The sequence below is a fragment of the Desmodus rotundus genome, chromosome 7 (assembly GCF_022682495.2).
Source record: "Desmodus rotundus isolate HL8 chromosome 7, HLdesRot8A.1, whole genome shotgun sequence".
Taxonomy (NCBI): Eukaryota; Metazoa; Chordata; class Mammalia; order Chiroptera; family Phyllostomidae; genus Desmodus; species Desmodus rotundus.
This window is the reverse complement of record NC_071393.1, coordinates 89,443,041-89,467,148: the sequence shown is the minus strand read 5'-3', so window position 1 is coordinate 89,467,148 and position 24,108 is coordinate 89,443,041. Positions and strand designations below refer to the sequence as shown.

Here is a 24,108-nt window from a genome sequence, read left to right as displayed (position 1 = left end):
GGTAAACCCTAGAAGCTTATGCTCTTCCAAGACTGAAGGAAGAAGAAACAGAAATATGAGAACAGAGCAATTACAATCAAAATCGAATCACTAATTTAAAAACTTCCCAACAAACAAAAGTCTTGGATCAGATGGATTCACAGGGAAATTATAGCAACATTCAAAGAAGAACTAACCCCTATCCTTCTCAAACTATTCCAAAAAATTCAAGAGGAGGGAAGACTCCCAAATTCACTTCACAAGGCCCGCGTTATCCTGATTCCAAAACCTGATAAAGGCACAGCAAAGAATTATTATTGGCCTATATCCATGATGAACATAGATGCAAAAATCCTCAACAAAATATTAGCAAACTGTATTAAGCAATACCTTAAATGTATTATACACTATGATCAAGTGGGATTTATTCCTGGGGTACAAGGATGGTTCAGTATCCACATATCAATTAATGTAGTAGGCCACATAAACAAAATAAAGGATAAAAAGCCTATGATCTTATCAACAGATGCACAAAAACATTTGACAAAAATCCAGCACCATTTATGATAAATACTCTCAGCAAAGTGGGAATAGAGAGAACATACCACAGCATAATAAAGGCCATATATGAAAAACCCACAGCTAACTTTATACTTATCAGGGGAACACTAAAAGCATCTCCCTTAAGATCAGCAACAAGACAGGATTGTCTACTTTCACCACTCTTGGTTCAACACACTACTGCAAGTCCTAGCCACAGCAATCAAACAAGAAGAAGAAATAAAAGGTATCTAAATTGGAAAGAAGGAAGTGAAACTCATTATTTGCAGAAGACATAGTACTGTATAAAGAGAACCCTAAGAGTCCACCAAAAATCTATTAGAATTGATAAATGAATTCAGTAAAGTAGCAGGATATAAAATAAATATTCAGAATTCTTTTTTGCAATTTTGTACACCAATAATGAACTATTAGAAAGGGAGACTAAGAAAACAATCCCATTTACAGTTGCATCAAAAAATAAAATAAAATACCTTGGAGTAAATTTAATAAGAAAGTAAAAGACCTGTACTAGGAAAAATATAAGACATTGAAGAAGAAATTAAAGAATGTGCAAATAAATGAAAGTATATACTGTGCTCAGGGATAAGAAGAATTGACATAATTAAAATGTTCATATTACCCAAAGTAATCTATAGATTCAATGCAATTCCTATCAAAATAGCAATAGAGTTTTTCACAGAACTAGAAAAAATTTTCCAAAAATATATATGGAATCACAAAAGATCCCAAATAGCTACAAGTATCTTGAGAAAGAGGAACAAAGTCGAATGTATCTTGCTACTGATATCAAACTATACTACAAAACTATCGTAATTAAAGCAGCATGTTACTGGCATAAAAACAGACACAGATCAATGGAACAGAATAGAGAGTGTAGAAATAGACTGACACCTATATGGTCAATTAATATATGACAAAGACGCAAGAACATACAATGGGTTAAAGAGTCTACTCAGTAAATGGTTTTGGGAGAATTGGACAGTTACATGCAGAAAAAATGAAACTAGACCACCTTCTTGTACCGTATGCAACAATAAACTCAAAATGGATTAAAGATCAAGTGTAAGACTAAAAACAGTAAAACTCCTACAAGAAAATATAAGCAGCAAATCTTTTATTTAGACATTTAAAAATTTTTTTAAATAGTTTGAAAGCCTTCATACTGTTTTCCATATTTCCGTTAGCAATATTTTTTCTGACATATTTCCTCAGGTAAGGGAAACAATAGAAAAAATAAACAAATGGGACTACATCACACTAAAAATGCTTTGCATAGCAAAGGAAACCATCAATGAAAGAAAAAAAAACCTACTGAATGTCAGAAGATAATTGCCAATGATACATCCTATGAGGGGTTAATATACAAAATTTATAAAGAATTCATATAACTCAATACCAAAAAAATATATATATACCCAATTAAAAACAAAAAAGGGCAGAGGACCTGATTAGACCCTTCTCCAAAGCGGACATACAGATGGATCATAGACATATATACGAAAATATGCTCAACATCAGTAATGATCTGAGAAATATAAATTAAAGCCACAATGAATTATCTCCTCACACCTGTCAGCATGGCTATCATCAACAAGCAAGTGTTGCTGAGGATGTGGAAAAATGAGAAGCCTTGTGCAGTTGGTGGGAATGCAGATTGGTGCAGCCACAATGGAAAACAGTATGGAGGTTCTTCAAAAAATTAAAAATAGAACTGCCTTATGACCCAGATTCCACTTCTGGATATATAAAAAAACCCAAACACTAATTTGAAAGAATATATGCACCCCTATATTCATTGCAGCATTACTCACAATATCCAAGATACGGAGGCAGCCCAAGTGCCCATCAATATATGAGTGGATAAAAAGGCAGTGGTAGAAATTCAGTGGACATCCAGCTGAGATGGAGGTGTAGGTAGATACCCTGTGCCACCTCACGCAACTAAAAGAAGGACAACAACATATTTAAAAACAAAAAACAACCAGAACTGCCAGAAAATTGAACTGTATAGAAGTCCAACAAGCAAGGAGTTAAAGAAATATTCATCCAGACTGGTAGGAAGAGTAGAGACAAGCAGCCAGGCAGAGAGGACTCTTGGCAAGGCGGCAGCTGGAGGACCTGGGCGGGTGAGGTGTTGGCTGGCAGACCAGACAAGGCGGTGGATTGCAGACTGGGCGGTCCCACATTTGCGTGTGGATAAACCAGGAGGAACAAGTGGGGATCGAGACAGATGGAGCAACCCAGGGCTCCAGCAGAGGAAAATAAAGCCTCAAATCACTGATTGAAAACACTTGTGGGGGTTGAGGTGGCAGCGGGAGAAACTCCCAGCCTCACAGGAGAGTTGGTTGGAGAGACCCACAGAGTCCTCTAAGGTACACAAACCCACCCACCCTGGAAGCAGCACCAGAGGGGCCCAATTTGATTGTGGGTAGCGGGGGAAGTGACTGAAAGTCAGCAGAGAGCAGAGCAAGCAGCACTGTTCCCTCTAGGACCCCTCCCCCACAAACAGTGTTACAGCTCAGTCATGGGAGTTGCCGTGCCTTTGCAAATACCTAAGGCTCCGCCCCTTACAACATAACAGGCCACTAAGACAAGAAAAAAAAAATGGTCCAAATGAAAGAACACAGCAAAGCTCCAGAAAAAAATATAACTAAGTGATGAAGAGTTAGCCAACCTATCAGATGCAAAGTTCAAAACACTGGTAATCAGGATGCTCACAGAATTGGTTGAGTATGGTTGCAAAATAGAGGAAGAAGTGAAGGCTATGCAAAGTGAAATAAAGGTAAATGTATAGAGAACCAACAGGGACAGGAAGGACACCAAGACTCACATCAATGCTTTGGACCAGAAGGAAAAAATAAGCATTCAACCAGAACAGAATGAAGAAACAAGAATTCAAGAAAATGAGGAGAGTCTTAGGAACCTCCAGGACAACCTTAAACATTCCAACATATGAGTCATCGGGGTGCCAGAAGGAGAAGAAGAGCAAGAAATTGAAAACTTATTTGAAAAAATAATGAAGGAGAATTTTCCCAGTCTGGCAAAGGAAATAGACTTCTGGGAAGTCCAGGAAGCTCAGAGAGTCCCAAAGAAGTTGGACCCAAGGAAGCACACACCAAGGCACATCATAATTACATTACCCAAGATTAAAGATAAGGAGAGGATCTTAAAAGAAGCAAGAGAAAAGGACACAGTTACCTACAAAGGAGTTCCCATTAGACTGTCAGCTGATTTCTCAAAAGAGATCTTATAGGCAAGAAGGGGCTGGAAAGAAGTATTCCAACTCATGAAAGGCAAGGACCTACATCCAAGATTGCTCTATCCAGCAAAGCTTTCATTTAGAATGGGAGGGGAGATAAAGTACTTCCCAGATAAGGTAAAGTTAAAGGAGTTCATCATTACCAAGCCCTTATTATATGAAATGTTAAAGGGACTTATTTGGGAAGAAGAAGATCAAAAATATGAACAGTAAAATGACAGGAAACACAACTATCAACAACTGAACCTAAAAAAAAAACCAGAAAGAAAAACTGAGGAAGCAACTAGAACAGGAATAGAATCACAGAAATGGAGATCACGAGGAGGGTTATCAGCAGGGAAGGGGATGGGAGAAGTGGGGGGAAGTTAACAGGGAATAAGAAGCATAAATGGTAGGTACAAAATAGGCAGGGGGAGGGTAAGAATAGTATAGGAATTGTAGAAGCCAAAGAACTTATCTGTATAACCCGTGGACATGAACTAAGGGGTGGGGAAGAAATGCAGGTGGGAGGGGCTGTGCAGAGTTGGAGGGGAATAAAGGGGGGAATGGGACAACTGTGATAGCATAATCAATAAAATATATTTTTTAAAAGTGGTGGTACATGTATACAATGGAATATTACTCGGCCATAAAAAACAATGAAATCTTACTATTTGTGACAGCAAGATGAACCTACAGTGTCTTATGCTAAGTGAAATAATCAAACAGAGAAAGACAAATACCACGTGATTTCACTATATTTGGAATCTAAAGAACAAAAGTAAAAGAACCAACAAAATAGAAGCAGACTCAGATACAGGGAACAGACTGATGATTTTCCGAGTAGAGGGTTGTTCGTGCGCTGGGTGAAAAAGGTGAAGGGATCAAGAATGACAGATTGGCAGTTATGAAGTAGAGAGATGTACATACAGTACAGCATGGGGAATATAGTCAGTTATATTGTGACAACCGTATGGTCCCAAGTGGGTACTAGGAATATCTGGAGATCATTTTGTAAAGTATGATTGGCCAACCGCTATGCTCTCCAACTAATAAAAAATAATATTGAAAGTAAACTGTAATTTAAAATTAAAATTTAAAAACACGTAATTAAGTTGCCTGTGAGTCGAAGTTTGAATATATCATTACAGTGATTGAAGGAACAGGTGGAAGTGACATCAGGTGGGATTATGGGTAATTACATTTTTAAAAATAGTCACAAAGTATAAATCATAAAAATTCATGTATTTCCACTTACAAATTTTATCAAGTTTTTATGAATATATTATTAAATATTTCAGACACTATTTAAAAGATAATACAGTGAACACCAGTGTACCTAGCCCCTAGCTTAAAAAATAAAACATTACCTAGAGTCAGTCTTTGCTCTCATTTAAGTTTTAAAAATGCAACGTCTTGGCTTTATACAATTTCCCCTTTGTCACAGGTTGCTCTACAAGAAAACTAAACATTGTGATCTCTTAGGAGTTTTAACTTTTGTATATCAATTTTGAGTTGTGTATAAGTTTGTTACATTAGAGCCGTGGTTCTCAACCATGGCCATCCATAAAAATCACCCGGACTGTTTAAAACTGCTTCGGTCTGGGTGCCATTTCCTGGAGACTGATTTGCTTGTCCTACACGACACTGGACACCAGCATTTCTTAGAGGCTCCCCAGGTCTTTCTAACAGGCGAGCAAGGTTTCAAACCCCTTCTAGGAGGACTTGAGAGTTTGCCGTGTACAACGTCTGCCCTTCCCAGACGTGCTGTCCTGCTGGGTTTCATTTCCACCGCCTCTTGATGGAGGATGGCGGGGAGTGGGGCTTACATGGACAGACGCTGAATTATTCCCTCCAGAAAAACATGCTAAAAAACCAAGACGGAGAAGGAAGGCCATAAGGGGATCTTGCTCAGCAAGCTTTGCTCGGGACCCACTGTAATTCGGGATAGTGGTTGGTGCTCCCTCTCTACGTCTGGTGCTTCTGGGTGCTTGTTTTAGGGTTTATTTTGGGGAGGGGGTGGGGAGGAGTCATCAGATTGAGACACATAGACCATTAGAGGGTAGCTTTGGTAGCCTTTCTGATTCATGGAATCGGCAAGTAACTTAACCGGAGCGCAGCAGGTTCTGGGAGCTATGGCAGTAGGGAAGAACACGCAGTGTGCTTTTCCTGTCCTACTGAGGTTTTGGTTCCAGTCAGACTTGTGGCCTGGCGGGATTCAGCTCTGAGATGGGTGGGATTCATGTGCATGCATATTTTTTAAATACTCCGTGTGAATACAGTTAGTCTGGGCATGCTTTCCGGGTTGACCCTTGGCCACACACCCCCTTCATGCCCACATTCTCATCGTTTGTTCATTTCCGTTTACCCCCGTAGACCTGTCTGAGGAGTGGAGGGAAGCTAGATTCTAATGAGAGGGGGGAAAATGTCGTTTACTTAATCTGGGCACCTTTTCCAGCTAAATTCCACGGTTTTATTCTCCTTTGTTCCCTATTAGAAGTAATTTAAAAGGAAATAATTAACCACAACAGTAACAAAAATCTCTACACCCACACTAGCTGGAACGAACTTTATAATCAGGTGTTTTTATTTTATATAAGAATTTTAGATACTCCAGAGGTAAAAGGGATTGCTTTTGCTCAAGGCTAATAAAATAAGTCTGTCAGAGGGAAAATTGGCTTCTTCTGAGAGAGGCTGATACAGAGTTCACTCGTACTAGATCAGAGGGACCATGTGATACCCTGTGCCATTCTTTACAGCTTCTGGCTAAGCCAGCAAGCCCCTACCTGGGCACAATGGGCATATGACAAATCCTTATTCAGCCAGACTAGAACCATAGGTTCTCTCAATACAGAGTTGTGTGATTGGACAAGAGTCAGGCTATTGTCTGATAGGAAGACACGAGGAAATAATTCAGAATGTATCTATCATTAATGACTTTTCTTGAATTATATACTGTATCTAAAGCCTATTTAGAACATCATGTTTTTGTTTACTAACCACTGAAGGAAATCCTTAACTTTCTTGCAGGGGAAATACTTTGAAATCCAGTTCAGTCCAGGTGGGGAACCAGATGGCGGAAAGATCTCCAACTTCCTTCTGGAAAAATCTAGGGTGGTGATGAGGAACCCTGGAGAGCGGAGTTTTCACATATTTTACCAGGTTTTCCTTCATATCTTTTCTTTCCCACTTCCTTGTTCCTTCTCCACCTTTGTGTGTGTGTGTGTTTGTGTTTCCTGTCAGCTCTCCGGTTTAGACAGTCTAGTCTGGCAAGCCAAGGAGTGTCTATCACAGTGGTACGTGTAAGCCAGTGCGCAAAAGAACTTTGGGAATGAATGACCCTGACCGTAAAGGAGAGTAAGTTCTGGTTGGGGTAAGAAGACAAAAATTTCCCCAAAGTTAAATAATCAACAAAGTGTTGGTATAGCCCCAAAACAAAATTTTGATTCTTTGCCAAATAAAAAGTCACGTGGGGAGATTTGACTGGAATGGTCAGGAGAAAGATGTCACTAATGAAGTTCTGGGTAACGTGCAAGGGGAGATGGCTCAGGCAGGTCAGGTGGCCAGGCCTCAACCTGTGTGCAGAAGTCTCCAAGGGTGAACTGTGGGATGAAAGACTCGAAGTAGGCTACAGATCTTTTTTTTTCTTTTTGTTTTGTTTTGTTTTCTTTTCTTTTTTAATCACCAGTTATCCCCTCTTTACCCTCTCCTACTTCCCCCATTGGCTGTGGATCTTTAATGCTAGGTCAGAAAGTTTTGACTTAGACACTCAGAAGCCATGGAGACTTCTGGGCTAGAGGAGTATGGAAGATGCTTTTAAATTTTGTCCCTGTCTTCAGTGATCATCTGATTCAACTAGTTTTTAAAATGTTTTTAAGTGTTTTAAAACATGATATTTTATATCACAAGTAGATATATAACAAGTAGGCTACCCCAAGTAGAGCAGAAATCCATAGACAATTTCTTTATGTACGAGTTTGTATATTAGCATTTCATGTATTGGGGATCCACGTTAGATTTTCATTGAAGAAAGCCCTGCGACTATTTTTTGTTTTATTTTCATTTTGTTCCAGCTTGAAGATCACTGGATTAGAAGGAGGTTAAACTGTGCTGGTAGCTTACGTTTAGTCTTATCAATTGCAGAGATATCTTCGATGATGAAAATTCTTAGTTGGTATCTGTACATTGAAAGAATAATAAATGACCAAAAGCTTTTGTAAATTCAGTAATGCGTACTTTTAATTGTATTAATCAAAGCAGCATGTACAGATGATTAAAAAATAATGTTGTGTATCACACACATAGTATACTATTTACTAAGCACTAGAGCAAAGTTTATAGTTGTTTCCAGGACCCCTTTCCATAAATGCCAACCCATTATCCCCTGTACCCTGCTTCAGAAGTCCTCTACCCACAGGTTGGAAACTACCAGACTGTAGGGGCTGTGGAAGTGATGAGCTTAGGAGAAGATAGAGTTAAAGATTCTGACATAACGCTGAAGCTGTGAAGTCGATGAGACTGCTGTGGGAGTGAGCATGGAGAAAACGCCATGCCTATACAGGACTGGCGACCTGGGGACTATGCAGATGGAGGAACCAGGGAGTTCAGCAGGGGAAGGCCAGGGGGCTGAGCAGCAGGATCAGTGCTGAGAGCTCCTGCAGGTGAGGCATGGGGCAGAGGTCTGGGGACCAAGAAAGGGCTGTTGAATGTAGCCACTGGGAAGTATTCCCGGAAGCCATTTCATCAGAATGGTGAGGGGAGGAGCCAGAGTGCAGGTGGTTAAGTCGTGATGAGAAAGTAGATTCTGCAGCTTAACGAAGTTCACTGAGTCAAGGAAAAGCTTCTATAGAAGGCAGAGTGCACCATGCATTTGTAGGTAGAAGAGAGTTAGAGAAGGATATTGAAGATACAGCCGAGGGGGACTATGCGCTGTGGGTGGGGAGGAGAGTGAGAAAGAGGTAAGGAAAACTTTTTTTCTCAGATAACAAACAACATAGAAGAAGAAGCTAGGAAGAGGGTAGCACAAAAAGATTTCAAACATACCAGGAAGAAAACTAAGAGAATCCCATGTCATGGGATGGCCTAGAACTTCTCGGCAATGGAAATGAGGTTCCCCATTTTGGGGGTCTGTTGCTGAGTTGACGTGGGGAATTTGACCACAATGGAGAAGTGTGGATAGGAAGTGTCTCTATTTTCCTAAATCCTGTTGGGTTGGAGACAACAGGGTGCTGGAGCTGGCTTGCATGGGCTGTGCACATCTCTTTCCATCTCTTTCTTCAGTGACGCTTTCTTAATAGTTTGAAATCAGTCAGGGTAGGAGTATTTACGCCATGAAAACTGGCAAACACTACAAACCCACTTTCCCCACAAGAGTTGATTAAACATTTCCAGCACATCCCTGATGGGAGCAACTTAAGAGCGTCTTGCTTAGACCTAAGGCACAGATAAATACCAGAAGTGGAACAAAAAGCCAGGGACAGTCACTTGGTTTGGAGTGTGGGACCTGAGTGGTTTTCTAATAGGCACCCTGCAGTGAGAAGCATGGTGGGGCCGTCTGCACTTTAAACAATCACAGGCCAGTCGAGCAGGAGTGAAGTAATTATAATCTGGCCAAGTTTCCACTCTCTTGAGGGATCTTGCCACTGAAGAAGCACTGTAGGCCTTTCCACTTACTGGACAAAGGAAACTTCTCGAGTCTTGCAGGTCTGATCATAGAGTTAAGAACCAGAACCTGCAGAGATGACTTTTGGCTATCACAAGTAGAGCAGAAATCCTGAAGCCCCATCATATATTGGAGATGAGGACCACGGATCATTCTAGAGAGCAGGGCTAGAAAGTCCCATTGCTTGTGCTCAGGGGTGGCAGCAGCAAGAACCATGAAGTGCCTTTGAGTACTTGGAGGGTCACATATCACACACACTCCACTTTCTCTTGCTCCAGCTCATCGAGGGCGCCTCTGCGGAACAGAAGCACAGCCTCGGCATCACCAGCATGGACTATTATTACTACCTGAGCCTGTCTGGGTCCTACAAGGTGGATGACATCGATGACAGGCGGGAGTTTCAGGAAACGCTGGTAAGTGCTGGCACGGGGCCAGGCAGGGTCTGCTCTGCAGACGGGGCGTTGCTGCTGCTAGAAAGGGCAGTGAAGGTTAGCCAAGCCAAGAACAGCATGAGGTTTCCACCTCCTTCTGCTCTACTTGGTCCATTTCATAAAACACACGTTTCAGCACCCTTAAATAGCCACTTGCCCAGTTGCCAGAGGACCACTTAATGATTCTTGAGATGGGTTTAAAAAAAAAACAGTGAATGCATCATTACCCCCCTGCAGGAGCTCTGATGAAAAGATAAAGTCTATTGTGGATAATATATTTACCATTCCCGTTTGCTGACAGCTTGCACAATCGTCAGGCTGTTCCCTTAGAGAGGCAAAGCACAGCGCTCTTGTGATCTTAATGAGGTTTAGAAATTTTAAAACACCTTCAGGCTTTTCTCCACCCACGTTCTCCTCACATCTGCACTGTACGGGTCGAGTGCGATCTCTCCCCACGCTCTTCATGTGGTGTGTATGTTATGGCACCAAGGGTGAACCCAGGTGGATCATTGAGGGGTCGCACCCTCCAGGAAACAACTTAATAAGTCAATCTAGAACTTTGTGGAGGAGGGCTGGTCACCCATTTAGCCACAAAGGAGTGTACCACCAGTGCCCTTTGAATCAGCTACCAGCCAGGCTCATCCTCAGGCCAGACCCAGAGCCAGGTGGGGGACCTTCCATGGGCATTTGGAGGGACAGTTAGAAGGAAGCTGGTGTTCTTGAAAGGGGCAGGATGTTATTCCTGGGTGTCAGGAAAAGAGAGGACATCAAAAGGCCACGTGGCCCCGAAGGAACTGGGTGAAGCAATGTAGATTTTGGGGACCTCAGAAATAAGACTTTCTGATGATGTTTGTAGTTGATTTCGTGGGGATTTTTATTCAAGATCTTTTTGAAAGTCCAAGTTCTTCTCAGTCCTCCCAGTGAAGGGAAAGACCTCTGAGTCTGTTTGGAGCAGCTGGACATAGCACCAGTGTCCTTAGAGGGAGCGGGGTGGCACCAGATCACAGCAATGGATGAGGACAGACTTGTTGACTTTGTGTGCAGCTGCTGCTCCAGCTGAGTACCTTTCCTCCTGCAGCTCTCTGTGCCTTTATTCCTGGAGGATTGCATGCTCTCTCTAGGGACAGAACTGCCTTCCCAGCGCTATTTTGAGACTTGAGAAGGATGTGTGAGTGCGTTGGTCAGGGATGATGTCTCACGTGGACTTGCAGCTGTCATCGCTCGCTGAGCCACATATAACTGCCCCACCCAACCTAAGCCTGGGCTCCTTCATTACCTACTCATTAAGCTGGTGACCAGCCTGTGTGGGTATTTTCTTTTTCCCTCCAGCACGCAATGGATGTGATTGGGATCTTCGCAGAGGAGCAGACGCTGGTGCTGCAAATAGTAGCAGGCATTCTCCACCTGGGAAACATCAGCTTTAAAGAAGTTGGCAATTACGCCGCAGTGGAGAGTGAAGAGTGTGAGTAGTTTTGGCTCATGGTTGTTGGACGAGGGGAAGCCATTGTTTGGCTCCATCAGAAGTAACCCACTGCTTTCCTTTGCTTAGATCTCAACCTGGGTATTTTGGGAAGAGATGAGAAGTCTTACGGGTCCTGCTGTGGCAGAACAAAAGGGCCCACGAGGGTCCAGGCCTCTCCGGTGCACCTGCCCCTCTCCTACCACATCCCACATTCACTAAGCCAGAGTTACACCCAGACCATCAATAAATTTGTTTCAGTTTATCATTAACGTTGGGGAAGTCCTGCAGAATTTTACGTCTAGGCTTAATACTAAATTGATACTTTAATGAAGATTAGAGTACTAGCTGAATAACTCAAAGGATTTGTCTCCTAATAAAAATCTTTCCTGTGACTGACCATTGGGGTCTGCATTCACCTAAAGATCATGCAGAGCAAGTGATGGGCTACATGTGAATGTGGAAAGCTCACAGTCAGTTTGTCCCATGGGTTGGATTAGACTAGATTTCTGAAAATGGGAAAGAAAAGGACGTTGACTGTTGTGTTGATACTGCTAATGATCACTGTTAATGGTCGCCTCTGTAGCCGGCAGAGCCTGAAGACCGGAATGATCATTGTTACTCTTTGAGAATAAGTCAAGTCCTTCCTGCAGAGACGCTGTTGGAGCGCACGGCGCAATCTACCACACTCACTGTGGCAGGAGACTGCAGCCTCTCCGGCATCAGACAACTTCCCAGGCTGCTTTCAGAAGCCACCCACCCATCCTTCAAGCACCCAGGAAGACATTTCTTCCTTTCTCAGCATTCTTCAAGGATGATAAATTTAGATGCTTAGTAATAAATAGTATCCCACTCATTGCTGACAATGCAGTGAGGCTATTTCCATTCCAAATAAGGTTCTTTTTTATATTTTTGTTTTCTTTTGTGATAAAAAGGGAAGTACTGCTAACTTCTGATGTTTGTCTGATAAAGAGCAAGATGAATTATGTTTACCAGGGAAAGGAGTGGGATGGAAAACAATAAATTTACAGGGTGTCCAGAGTCTAGAAACACGACCTAAAAATAATAATAGTAATAACCCTGTTTCCAGACTTTGCGGACATTGCCCTTTCCATTTAACAAATGCCAGTGTGTGCGCAGGAGAGCTGTTAGCACTTGACCTTTCAACTTTGTCAGCGTTGGTTTCTTGGTTTCTGTGGCAGGGTCTGGATTGCTCTGGCCTTCATGGATAGTGCAAGCCTTTACTGCCCCTTTGTGCTGGAGAAGAGAGGCACGGCTGTGGCATAGCTAGCACTTCCCCATATACTTGAGCCAAGAAGTAGCCTCCAAGCCCACTGGGTCAGGCCCAGGATTCGCACGTGCCGGATTGGAGGTGGTGGAGTGATGCGATCAGGAAGAGCTGTGCTTGAAACCAAAGAGGTCTAACAAAGAAAAGTGCCCTCCTGCCAATACTTCGTTTCCTGTTCACTCGGTAACGCCTTAACGTGCTCCAGATGAGTGCCCTGTCCAAGCTCTCCAGGCTCCCCCTTTGCCAGTCAGCTTGTTCCCCTCCCAGTAGGGAACCAGGGTTTCCTATCTCTTGCATTCCTTTCGTGGGATATGTGTTCCAGGGCAACTACACACACTCACTCATTTTTCCCGCCCTTGTGCATTAATGGGAACATACAACATAATCTGCATTCTATCCTGAAGATTATTTTGTATCAATTCACCGAGGAGCGCCATCTTTTCTATAGCTGCATAGCATTCCATTGTTTGGCTATTTTTAAATTTAGTGAACTAATCCTGAATGGGTGGACGTTGAGATGGTTTTAGATCTTCTGCTATTACAGCACTGACTGAATGCTACTAAAACAAAGAACCTGGTGTGTGCCGTGTTTCTGGTATTTGAGTATTTCGGTGGAATAAATTTCTAGAGGGAAGTACCAGCCCATGTTTTTATAATGGAAGAAAGAAAACTTTTTCTAGCTATTGTAGGGGGGAAATGGCAAGATCCCCATCCTAGCTGAAGCAAAATAGCCATTAATAATGACAAAGTGTGTTGTTACCTGACCTTCGGGTAGTGGAGCTGTAGAGTTTCCCGAGTGAAACCTTTCCATCACTGAGCGGTCTAACACACCTCCACCGGGCACATGTGCCCTGACATTGCCAACAGAGTGAGATGGTATTCAGAAAACAAGTCTTGCCCCAAAGATATTAAATCCAAATTCACCTAAGAATTTTGTTGAAGGAAAATAATGGGACATAAATATCAATGGGGAGCACAAGCAACAATGCCCTCGCTTGCCCTGTTAATTTTTATTTTAAAAAAAATTTTTTTACTTTGCCATTTCTTTTAAATGGAAACATTGAATCTGACTTTGCTTTACGCTTTCACGCACTAATAGAACTCTATCTGCGTTACCAAAATGTGCTGAAACATTACTTTCTAGCAGGTTCTTTTCTAGTCCTCATAATTCTGATTAACTATACCAGACTTTAGCTATAACTAGGCTTCATCAGCATGTTTAATTTAATCATGCCCTGCTCCTTCCTCTGCCTCCCCAAGGCCTCCAAGCCTCCGCACTGCTCTTATCCAGCCCCAGTCGCATACACCCTCATGGAAATTCACAGCCCGGGAAGTCAATAGGAGCAGCCCTGTAATTTCAACATCAGGGCAGCCACTGAAGAAAATACAGGTCATAAAAGGTTCTTCCTGAAACACATGGCATGGATTTTTTTCAAAGCAAGTACTGGATTTCCTCTCTAGACTTCTTGACTGTTTTCCTTAGCTGTGGTTCTGATTCTCGGCCAGACTCCATGCCTTGTTTTCCAAGTGTCTGCGGTCCTTCACTGGTGCCCTCTTCTACAGAAGAGGTGTGAGCCACGGAAGTGTGTATGGCATGTTTCTTTTTCCGTCTCGTCTGTCTGTTTTGTCTCAAGGACCCAAAGACTTAGCCCATATTATTATATTTCTTTAGCTATGGTCATAAAGACAACGGCATAAACTTTTTCACCAAATGTTTGAACCTCGTCCCCATGTTAGCGTGATTATGGGCTTGGCAGAAGCTCACATTTACAAAACAAAGTAGGGCTAAAAAAAAAAAACAAAGTAGGGCTACTTATTTGTTGTATCAAACCATTCACTGTGTAGTTACCATGAAGAGGGAGGGGCCTGGTGAATGTACTGTAGACCGTGGAAGACCACGGTGTCAAGGGAGATACGCACGTATCTGACTGTCTGCTGGTCACTATGCTGGTAATCAACATTGCAGCTTCCCTTAGCAAACCTCTTATGTGTCGGACGCTTTGGCAAATGGCTCTCGACTCTCACAACAACCCTGCGTGTGTCCGATCTTATGTCTTTGCTCTGTGCAAAGGTAGGTTGCTGTTTATTGGAAGGCACATCCAGGTTCCTGAACATACGTGTTAACATTCAAACTAAACTTAAGCAGGGTAGGAAGAGGATCAAGAAGGTAAAGGGCATAAAATACATGGCGACAGAAAGAGACTAGACTTCGGGTGGTGAACACACAATAAATTATACAAATGATGTATTACAGAATTATACACTTGCAACTTATATAATGCTCTTAAACAATGTCACCCCCCAAAATTTAATTTTAAAACCTCACGGAAATGGCATTGGCAAATGAGTGCACTTGATTTTGTTCACATGCCCTTTGTAAGAAAGGAAGCCCTCTGCTAGTCAGAGCGTTTCTGTGAGACACTCACACAGATAATATATACCTAGTTCTGGCATCACACTTCTTCAGAGTGCAATCACTGACTTCATCTCATTGGAAGGTATATACTAAGAAATGTCAGCCTGTTCATTCTAACACCATCTGTGAAATTCAAACAGATTATCCTTTAGTGGGAGGCTTGTGATTTTTGAGCATTATCATAATAAGTTTTTAACAAAATGCTTTTATCAAAGAATTTTGGTAAAGCTTTATGCAGAAAAAAAGACTCATATTCCAGTTTAGAATTTTGATTTGTGCCCATAAAAATCTTTCATTAATATCGGAAAAAGTCTGAGCATCCTTTCATTCCCAAGGTTTGTGTCACTTACTTACATTAGTGTGTTTTAACCAGAGGGGGAAAATATCTCATTTATATCACTAACCCTCCTCTGGGAGAGTTTCTCGGCCTCAACAAGTCGCTGAGCCATGGGAGCCTCAGCTTTGCTGCCCGAAAGCCACAAACCGCATGACTACATGTCCTCAGGATGGGGTGGGTAGGCTGTGATATGAACAACGCTAACACCCTCTGTTTCATCCCATACGTCACGCCCAGAGAAATCTGCTTGTAACACCTGTCTCCCTAAGCTGCCCAGGCCCCTTTGACTGCAGCCCGAATATCTCGGACCATTCTATGACCTCCACTATTAGAACTTGTCCTAGCCTTGTAATCATCTACCTTAACTTTCTGCTATAGCCAGTGCTGATCTGCTCTCTGTACCTCGACCACGTCTCTTACGTTCCTGCCTCCCAACTTGACACGGTTCGTTGTCCTTTCTCTCTTCCTCTGCATCTATAAAGGTCCTGTCCATGCTTTTAGACCTCGCCCAATCCCACATCTTCCTTGATCCCCCCAGCAAGTAGTAGCATCTTTCTGTTCCAAATTCCTCCTGGGCTTTACTGTCTGTCTGTGTCACAAATTTAACTTTTCTTAGGCTCCTTTATTTGGCAGACTACTTTTTGTCTCCCCTGGATTGCCTTCAGGATGTCTTCAATATTTTGTGTCCAGTCCTCTCTCTTTAATAACCCTACACGTGATGACTGCTCAAAAAATACGGGATGGGTTGTAATGATTAGTTTGATGATACCAGGTGCTTCACGCTCTTCGGGAATGATGCCATGAAAACACTGTGTCAGAAAGGAAGAAAACAATACTTAGAGCCAAAGAAATGTTTCTTGATTTAGTCCCTTCCGGCTGTCTTGCTGCAAGCTCTGAGAGATGTCCATTTTAGGCATTCAGCTGTGATCTCAGTAGGGGGGATAGGTTAGCCACCCTTCTTGGTTCACTGGTTTGTATTATTGAAAGTCTCGGTCATCAGAGGAATTGACTCATGAAGTGGAACAATTGGGGAAAACAAAGTGGATGGATGTGTGTGGGATTGCTGATAAGCGTCTTCACTGCACACAGAGTTCTTGGGGACGAAAGATGGCATGTCGTGTGTGTGTGCAGCCCGCGTGTTTGCGCATTGTTAAAATGCTACAAGACGTTCATGGTTTATTTTGTTTTCTATAGTTTTGGCTTTCCCTGCATATCTCCTGGGGATAAACCAGGACCGGTTGAAAGAAAAGCTAACGAGCCGGCAGATGGACAGCAAGTGGGGAGGCAAGTCGGAGTCCATCCACGTGACCCTCAACGTGGAGCAGGCCTGTTACACCAGGGACGCGCTCGCCAAGGCCCTGCACGCCCGCGTCTTTGATTTCTTGGTAGATGTAAGTAAACACAGGGTGGTGCTGGCAGTGCCTCATATTGTAGCCAGAAAGAGTTAAAACTACTAAAGGTCTGTGTTCATGTTCTGGCTCATTCCTTTTAGCGATTACCTTACTACTCCCATTTTTACCATGTAATCCTGGGATTCTTGAATCCTACGTTTACTTCTAGAATTCCCCCTAAGACACTAACAAGTAACAGCGTCCTATGGACAATATACCGGGTAGGGCAAAGGTAGCTTTATAGTTGTTTTACAGAAAACAATACAACAATCAATAAATAATAACATAAGAATAAACTCCGTGATACACTTACTCACAACTGTAAGCCCACTTTTGCCCCACCCTGTACTTAAAGAGGCGGGACTGAGGACCAGGAAAGCAGAGGACCCGTGGTCATGCAACTGTCTGGATTTTGAGCCTGAAGATGTAGGAATGTTGTATATGCCATCCCTTACTGTGTTGAGAATCAGTTCCAAACTTAGTGGCTTAAACAGTAAACATTGATTCTCTCATTTGGGAAGTGACTTAGCTGGGTGGTTCCGATTCAGGGGTGAGACTGTAGTCAAGATGCTGATGGGAGCTACAGTCATCCCGAGACTTGATTAGAGTTGGAAGACCTGGTTCCAAAATGACACACTCACAAGGCTGTTAGGAGGACGCCTCAGGGCTCTGCTACATGGTCCTTTCTTTTGAGCTGCTTGAATATGCTCGCAGCATGGCAGTTGGCTTCCCCCAGAGTGAGTGATCCAGGAGAGAACAGGGCAGAAATCACAAGGTGTTTGCTTGTCACGTCCTCATCTTAGACTCAAGGATGGCCAGCAATATTCTGCTCGTTAGAAGCAAGTCACTCAGTACAGCCCACACGTCAGCAGAGAGAAATTAGGCTCCGCCTTCTAAGGGAGGAGTGTCAGACTTTGTATAAAGCTGGCCCTCCATAGCTGTGGATTCCACATCCGTGGACTCAGTCAATCAAAAATATTCAAAAAATTAATAAATGTTATGTTGTTGCTGACTATGTAGTTAGGCCTACGATGGTTGTGTCTGTAACTAAACAAGTACAGGCTTTTTTCTTGTTATTATTCCCTAAACAATACAGCGTAACAACTGTTTATATAACATTTACATTGTATTAGACATTTTAAGTAATACAGAGATGGTTTAACGTTTATGAGAGGATGTGGCTAGGTCCTAGGCAAATACTGTGCCCTTTTACATAAGGGACTTCAGCATCCACGGATCGTGGTATCCACTGGGGATCCCCTCCCTTGCGTATTTTCATACCCCCACAGGTGCTATATTGTAAAACTACCACAGATATTTTTTAATGGTGGAATGATCATATACGTATACTTACATGCACATTTGCACATACACACATATCTATCCATGGATACCACATAGCGATCCTGCAGTCGGCCTCTCAGCAGTGTAGCAGTGCCAGTGCCAGTCTATGTAAATCACCGCAGCCTCTGAATGGGAGGATAATAATAGCAAACACTTATATAGCACTTACTATGTGCCAGATTCTGCTCTAAGTATCTTAGAAAAAAGAAGAACTCATTTAATTCTTACAGCAAGCCTGTGACTTAGGTGTTATTATCTCTGTTTTACAGATAAGCTAACTGAGGCGCAGAGAGGTTAAGGAACTTAGCTAAGGTCACAACACTATTAAGTAATAGATCTAAGAATCAAGCGCAGGTAACTCACAGTGGTCCAGCTCTTCTACTTCTCTGCCTTTTATATAATCAAGGTAGGAAGAACCCTGTGGAGACCGTAGTCAAGTGCTGTTTGACCCCAAAAGTCTGTCTGCACCTAGGCTATGACATCTATAAAGGTTAGGGTATGATACGGTGTGGTTAGGGTACGTTAGGGCAGAGCAGCATACAGTAATTATTCTGTGCACTCCTCGTGGGTATTTTAAGGGTAAGATTGCTTGGGAAGGTCAAGGTCATGCCAAACATTAGCCACGTTTTTAACTTGTGCGGAGCCCTCCTGATACTGACAAGGCAACCTTAGACCCCATTATTGGCGGATTTGCCCAAGGCCATTCAGCAAGAAGGTCATGCAGACTTGGGACTATAAACCACATCTGGTTCTTGGTTCAGCGCAACCTCCAGCGCTGGGCTTCTCACCTGATTTCCTTTCCATGTTTCCTCGGTTTTCTCATGTGGTGAAAGGGGATGGATGCCCCATGTAAGAGATGCTAATTAGAGCTGACATTTACTGAGCACTGACTGTATACCAGGCACTGGGCTCAGTGCTGTATATTATTGCTTTTTTTGCCTAGAAAACAACTCTGGTACCTCCAGATTCATCCGGGTATTCACCACCCCCTGGAATTTTTCTGCTATATCCCTTTCTCCCGTGCAATCCTCACTACCCCCTCTAGCCTACACTACCCCCCTGTCATTAAGCCTACTCCACTGAATTGCACATCTCACCGAGATCAAGGACACAGAGTTAGGCATCGTAGCACTTCAGTTTAATCCCAGACATTCCCTCTTGCCCACTGCATCGTAGGGAGTGCAGGGTTCTCACTGCCCTTAGAACTGCAGTGAGAAGTAAGTGAAAATACACGTGGAAGGCTCTTAGCAAAGCCTGGGACAGGTGAATGCTAAGTACCTGTAAGCTGCTTTTATTATCATCCCTTTAACAGTAATTACTGGTATTACTATTCATAGTTGGCTCGCCCTTTCTATGAGCTCCTTGGAACAGATTGTCTTCTTGATATCCTTGGCATGCTGTGTTAGGTGATGGTGAAGTAACTGTTGAATGGGGTTCTTTATGCAAATAGGTTTTACTTTGATTATCCAAAGTGACATTTTCTTTCAATTCTCAAGGCTTCCTGAAGAAAACGAATTCTGCCGAATTTAATGGTTTTCGTCATTAAGCAAACTTGTTTTATCCTACCATAATAGTTTTTTGCGATCCTGGTGGTTTCCCCAAGCCCTTGACATTGCACTGAGACTTTAGGCCGTGGGTCACCTGTGTCCTTATTGTTCTCTGTTTCCAGCAGGCACTAGTATTTGCTGTGCACAGAATTGCTTCCCGTTGCCCCCCACGCATGCCCATTTTTCACATGAGAGAACAGGAGTTAATTGCCATGCCGTTTGCTTTCTCCTAGTCCATCAACAAAGCGATGGAGAAGGACCATGAGGAATACAACATTGGTGTTCTGGACATCTATGGCTTTGAAATATTCCAGGTAGGACCAGTTTGAATAACTGGGGACTGGGGCAGGTGATCCATTTCCTCTGGCTTGAGGAAATAAACTAATTCTAGGCAATGAAAAAAACCCTCACTATGGTCCAATTTTCGCCTTTGTGAGTTCTTTGTGTGCCTTTACCAAATTAGTTTCTCCTAAGTATAAACTGTGCAGCTTTCTCCTGATGCCTCCAACATTTCTGTTAAGGCTTTTCACATGGAAACATCTCACTAAATCACTCAAGAAATGACTTCAAAATGATTTTGCAGAAATAATTAATGGAAGTAACTTTTTCGTTTTCTTTTTTTCTCAGAAAAATGGCTTTGAACAGTTTTGTATCAACTTTGTTAATGAAAAATTACAGCAGATTTTTATTGAACTGACATTAAAGGCAGAACAGGTAAGGACTGCCCCTTCCTTCGTCCTATTCTACGTCTATCTTGTTCTATTTTAAAGGGTATAGGGTTCTCTTTCAGTAACATTCTGATTTGAGTCTTGTCTTAGGAAACGTACTTAATAGAGTCAAGCAGAAAAACCACATGCCGTGCTGACATTTTAGTTAGTGAAATATAAACACCATCTGCTACATTTTCTTTCTGCGTTAAGCAGAGGATGCTGGGAAGTTGGACTTAGGACTGGCTGCTTTTATTGCTCTCTGATTCATTGGCCGAGTAGAAGATGGAAACCCAGTTCCAAGCCCAAGTATCTATGGCATATATTGCGTTTCAAAGGAAAAACATGGTTTTCTCAGATTTGCTTTACTCTCAGTTCTTCGCACAAATAGCTGTCTTTAACAAAGCTGATACGTTAATTCTGGCTTGAGGTGACGTGTCTTGCTTATAGTTTCCTCAGCGAGTCCCATGCAGGTTCCCTTTTATTCTGGATACAGCGTTGTTTTTCGATTCGAGGGCTGCTGGTACAAAGTCCCACAAACTGGATGGCTTAAAACACCAGAAAGTTCTCTCAGAGTCCATAATCAGAGTGTCACCAGAGCCCCTCTCCTTTCAGAGGTTCTGGGGGGAGAGCCCTTCCTGGGCTCTTCCAGGTTCCGGTGGCTCCTGACCTTCCTTGTTTTGTGGCAACACACCTTCACCCTCTGCCTGTCTTCACATGGGCTTTTTCAGTGTGTGTCCAAATGGTTGGATTAAGCGATCACCCTCAATCCAAGATGATTTCAGTTGTGAGGTCCTTAGCCAACTGTATGTATTATATAAAGATCCTATTTCCAAACCTCACATTTTGAGATTTTATATGGACACGAAATCTTGGGGGACACGTTCAGTCCACTCTACATACGAAAGGCTGTGTTGGGGACCTTTAGTCAGGGAGGTGTCCGTGCCTCTGCCTAGAAACCCCAGTGACCAGGGCTTTCACATACACCTCTGCCCTGAAAGTCTAAGCCTTCCCACCACCTCCTAGCAGCTAAAGCCAAACAGCCAACGGAAAGCGTGGGATGGGCTGAGACAGAAAAACGGAGGCGGAGGCTACATCATATAGGAACTTTGTGGGGCGTGGCAGAAACTTCAGATTTTATAGCAAGTAGACCAGGAAACCATTGTGGCATGCTGAGCAGAGAGTGGCATGGTCTGATTCGTGTCTGTGTTTTTGAAAAGGTCACCACTCTGGCTCTACGGACTTACAGAGTGGGGCGAGACCTGGAAAGCAAATAGGAATGGAAGTTTTAAAACCAGTTAGGAGACCACTGCAGGAGGCTGGGCAAGAACTGGTGGGGTGTAGCCCACGATGCAGCGGTGGAGGTGGTGACAGTGTGAGAGACGGTCAGATCCAGTTTCTGTCCTAGAGACTGAGCCAACATGATTGCTCAGCATAATTAGCAGTCAGCTGAGAGCGAAGGAGGAATCAAGCATGATTTCCACCTTGTAGCTTGAATAACGGGGCCAATGCTGGGACTGTTTACTGAAGGTACGATCAGGAGAGCAGTTGGTTGGAGACGGTGGGGAATGTGGATTCAGAACTCCACCGAACAAGCTGTGTTTGAGAGGCTTGTTTACATCCAAGTGCAGATTCCAAAATCAGATACAAATGAGTCTGGAACTCAGTGGGGAGGTCTAGGCTAGAGAAGTTAACTGAGGGTCATTAGTTTATAGGTGCTAACGGCACTGATCGAACTCACCTAGAGAAGAAGGGTTGAGAAAAGGAGAAGGCTGGGAGATTGAGCCTGAGATTCTGCACCCTGTAAAGATCTGGACAGAAGCTAACAAAGCAAGACCGGGGAGGAGGGAGGAAGAGCAGGAGCGTGTGGTGCTGTTCGTCAAGTTAGATGAGTACCTGGCCTGGCCTGAGCGAGAAACCTTCCCCTTAAGTCCCCAGATGCTAATCTGTGCTTCTGTCCTATATTAAATTCGGAGATTATTGTGAAACAGATCTGTAGGTTAAACCATATTAAATTTCCATCTTTGAATGTGAGAAATGATTGTGTGGTACCAATTTCACATGGTTTCAACAGAATAAAAATTACATTACCAAGCAATGAAATGTTCCTTTTCTATCCCTCTTAGAAAACAAACAAACAAAAAAATTCAAGTTCCATGCCTTTGTCAAAGGGCATTCAAGCTTTTCTCTCTTGGTGATCTGTGTGCCTTTGATATCCACATGGGCGTGTCCAGCTCATCCTCACTGGGTAATAACGGAGCTCCTGCTCTCTGTCCAACAGGAAGAATATGTTCAAGAGGGGATAAGGTGGACGCCCATTGACTACTTCAACAACAAAATCGTGTGTGACCTCATAGAGAACAAAGTTGTGAGTATCGGTCTGCTGTCTCTTCGCTGCTCACGGGTTCACATGAAGGGCGTTTTTCATGTCTGTGTCCTTATTTTAGAATAGACAAAGCGATAACTTTGGTTTGCACAGAATTTTAGCAATTCCATTAATTTGATGTACATGTGTATGTGAGCAGTAGGTTTTATTTTTGTAAATATGAACATGTGTATATGAGCAAAAGGCCAACTTACAAATAGAAGTTGTTACTGAATTCTAAGAGAAGACAACTATCATTTGTGTGAATGGCTTGGCCTATAAAGAGACATGAAATAGGTCCTGCCTTCTAGACCATTCGCACCACTTCTAGAACTTGAGCCCTAGAAATTATTCAAAGGAAAACATAAAGGATGTGGACAGAGATCTCTACAGTACCATTTTTGGGTTTTTTTTTTTTTGTCTTCCTTTTAATAAAACTAAAAACTTGGAAATAGTGAAAACCTTCCTAGACAATTAACTCAGTTAAGTAAATGGTAGCATAGCAGAGCAGGGAAGTATAGCCATTAAAAGAGTAAGTGTGAAGACCATATAAAACACGAGGAGTGTTCATAAGATAGTGCTGCGTGGGAAAGAGTGATGCGTGATGGGATGTGTGCAGAGGAGCTGGAAACCATGCCTACAGGTACAATAGGCTGAAAGCAAACATTCGGGAATGGATTAGAGTCCAAGGACATGTTTTTTTTTCTTTTGGGTTTTTAAAATTAACCTAGTACCAATAAGATTGAGCAGATAATCACTTGTGTATGGCTTTCAATAGAATTTCCAGGAGTTAAACGATTTTTTTGGAAAATGGACTTTTTCTCCCTCATTAGATTTAAGTAGTGACTCCCATTTGGGATTATTAATGTCATTCTTGTTCAAAGGGAAAGAGTGACTTTCAAGATAGGATCTTGAATCTATCTAGGGAGCTGTTTCCCTGCTTAAGAGAAGACCTGATAAGCATTGTATGTATTTGAGAACAGCCGCTGACTTGGGCCTTTGGCTTCTTGGTCCCACCAGAACCCTCCTGGGATCATGAGCATCCTGGATGACGTGTGCGCCACGATGCATGCGGTGGGTGAGGGGGCGGACCAGACGCTGCTGCAGAAGCTCCAGATGCAGATCGGGAATCATGAGCACTTCAACAGCTGGAACCAAGGCTTCATTATTCACCATTATGCTGGGAAGGTATGGCCAGAGCTGGGGTCAACAGGAAAGGAAACATTTTCTTCTTCTTGCTCTTCTTGTTCTTCTTGTTCTTGTTCTTGTTCTTCTTCTTCTTCTTCTTCTTCTTCTTCTTCTTCTTCTTCAGAGAGGAAGGGAGGGAGAAAGAGAGGGAAAGAAACATCAATGTGTGGTTGCCTCTTCGGCAGCCCCTAC

General features: G+C 42.8%; 1 protein-coding gene across 1 annotated transcript in view; it reads left to right on the top strand.

Moving 5' to 3' along the window:
* The window catches only part of MYO1E (myosin IE), a 203,109-nt gene that overhangs the window by 116,766 nt on the left and 62,235 nt on the right, over window positions 1-24,108 (top strand). The window contains exons 7-14 of the mRNA XM_024567788.4: window positions 6,812-6,943; window positions 9,722-9,856; window positions 11,204-11,336; window positions 16,569-16,765; window positions 19,890-19,970; window positions 20,284-20,370; window positions 22,645-22,731; window positions 23,749-23,916. Coding sequence (XP_024423556.2) covers window positions 6,812-6,943; window positions 9,722-9,856; window positions 11,204-11,336; window positions 16,569-16,765; window positions 19,890-19,970; window positions 20,284-20,370; window positions 22,645-22,731; window positions 23,749-23,916 — 1,020 coding nt within the window. The remainder of the gene's footprint in view (window positions 1-6,811; window positions 6,944-9,721; window positions 9,857-11,203; window positions 11,337-16,568; window positions 16,766-19,889; window positions 19,971-20,283; window positions 20,371-22,644; window positions 22,732-23,748; window positions 23,917-24,108) is intronic.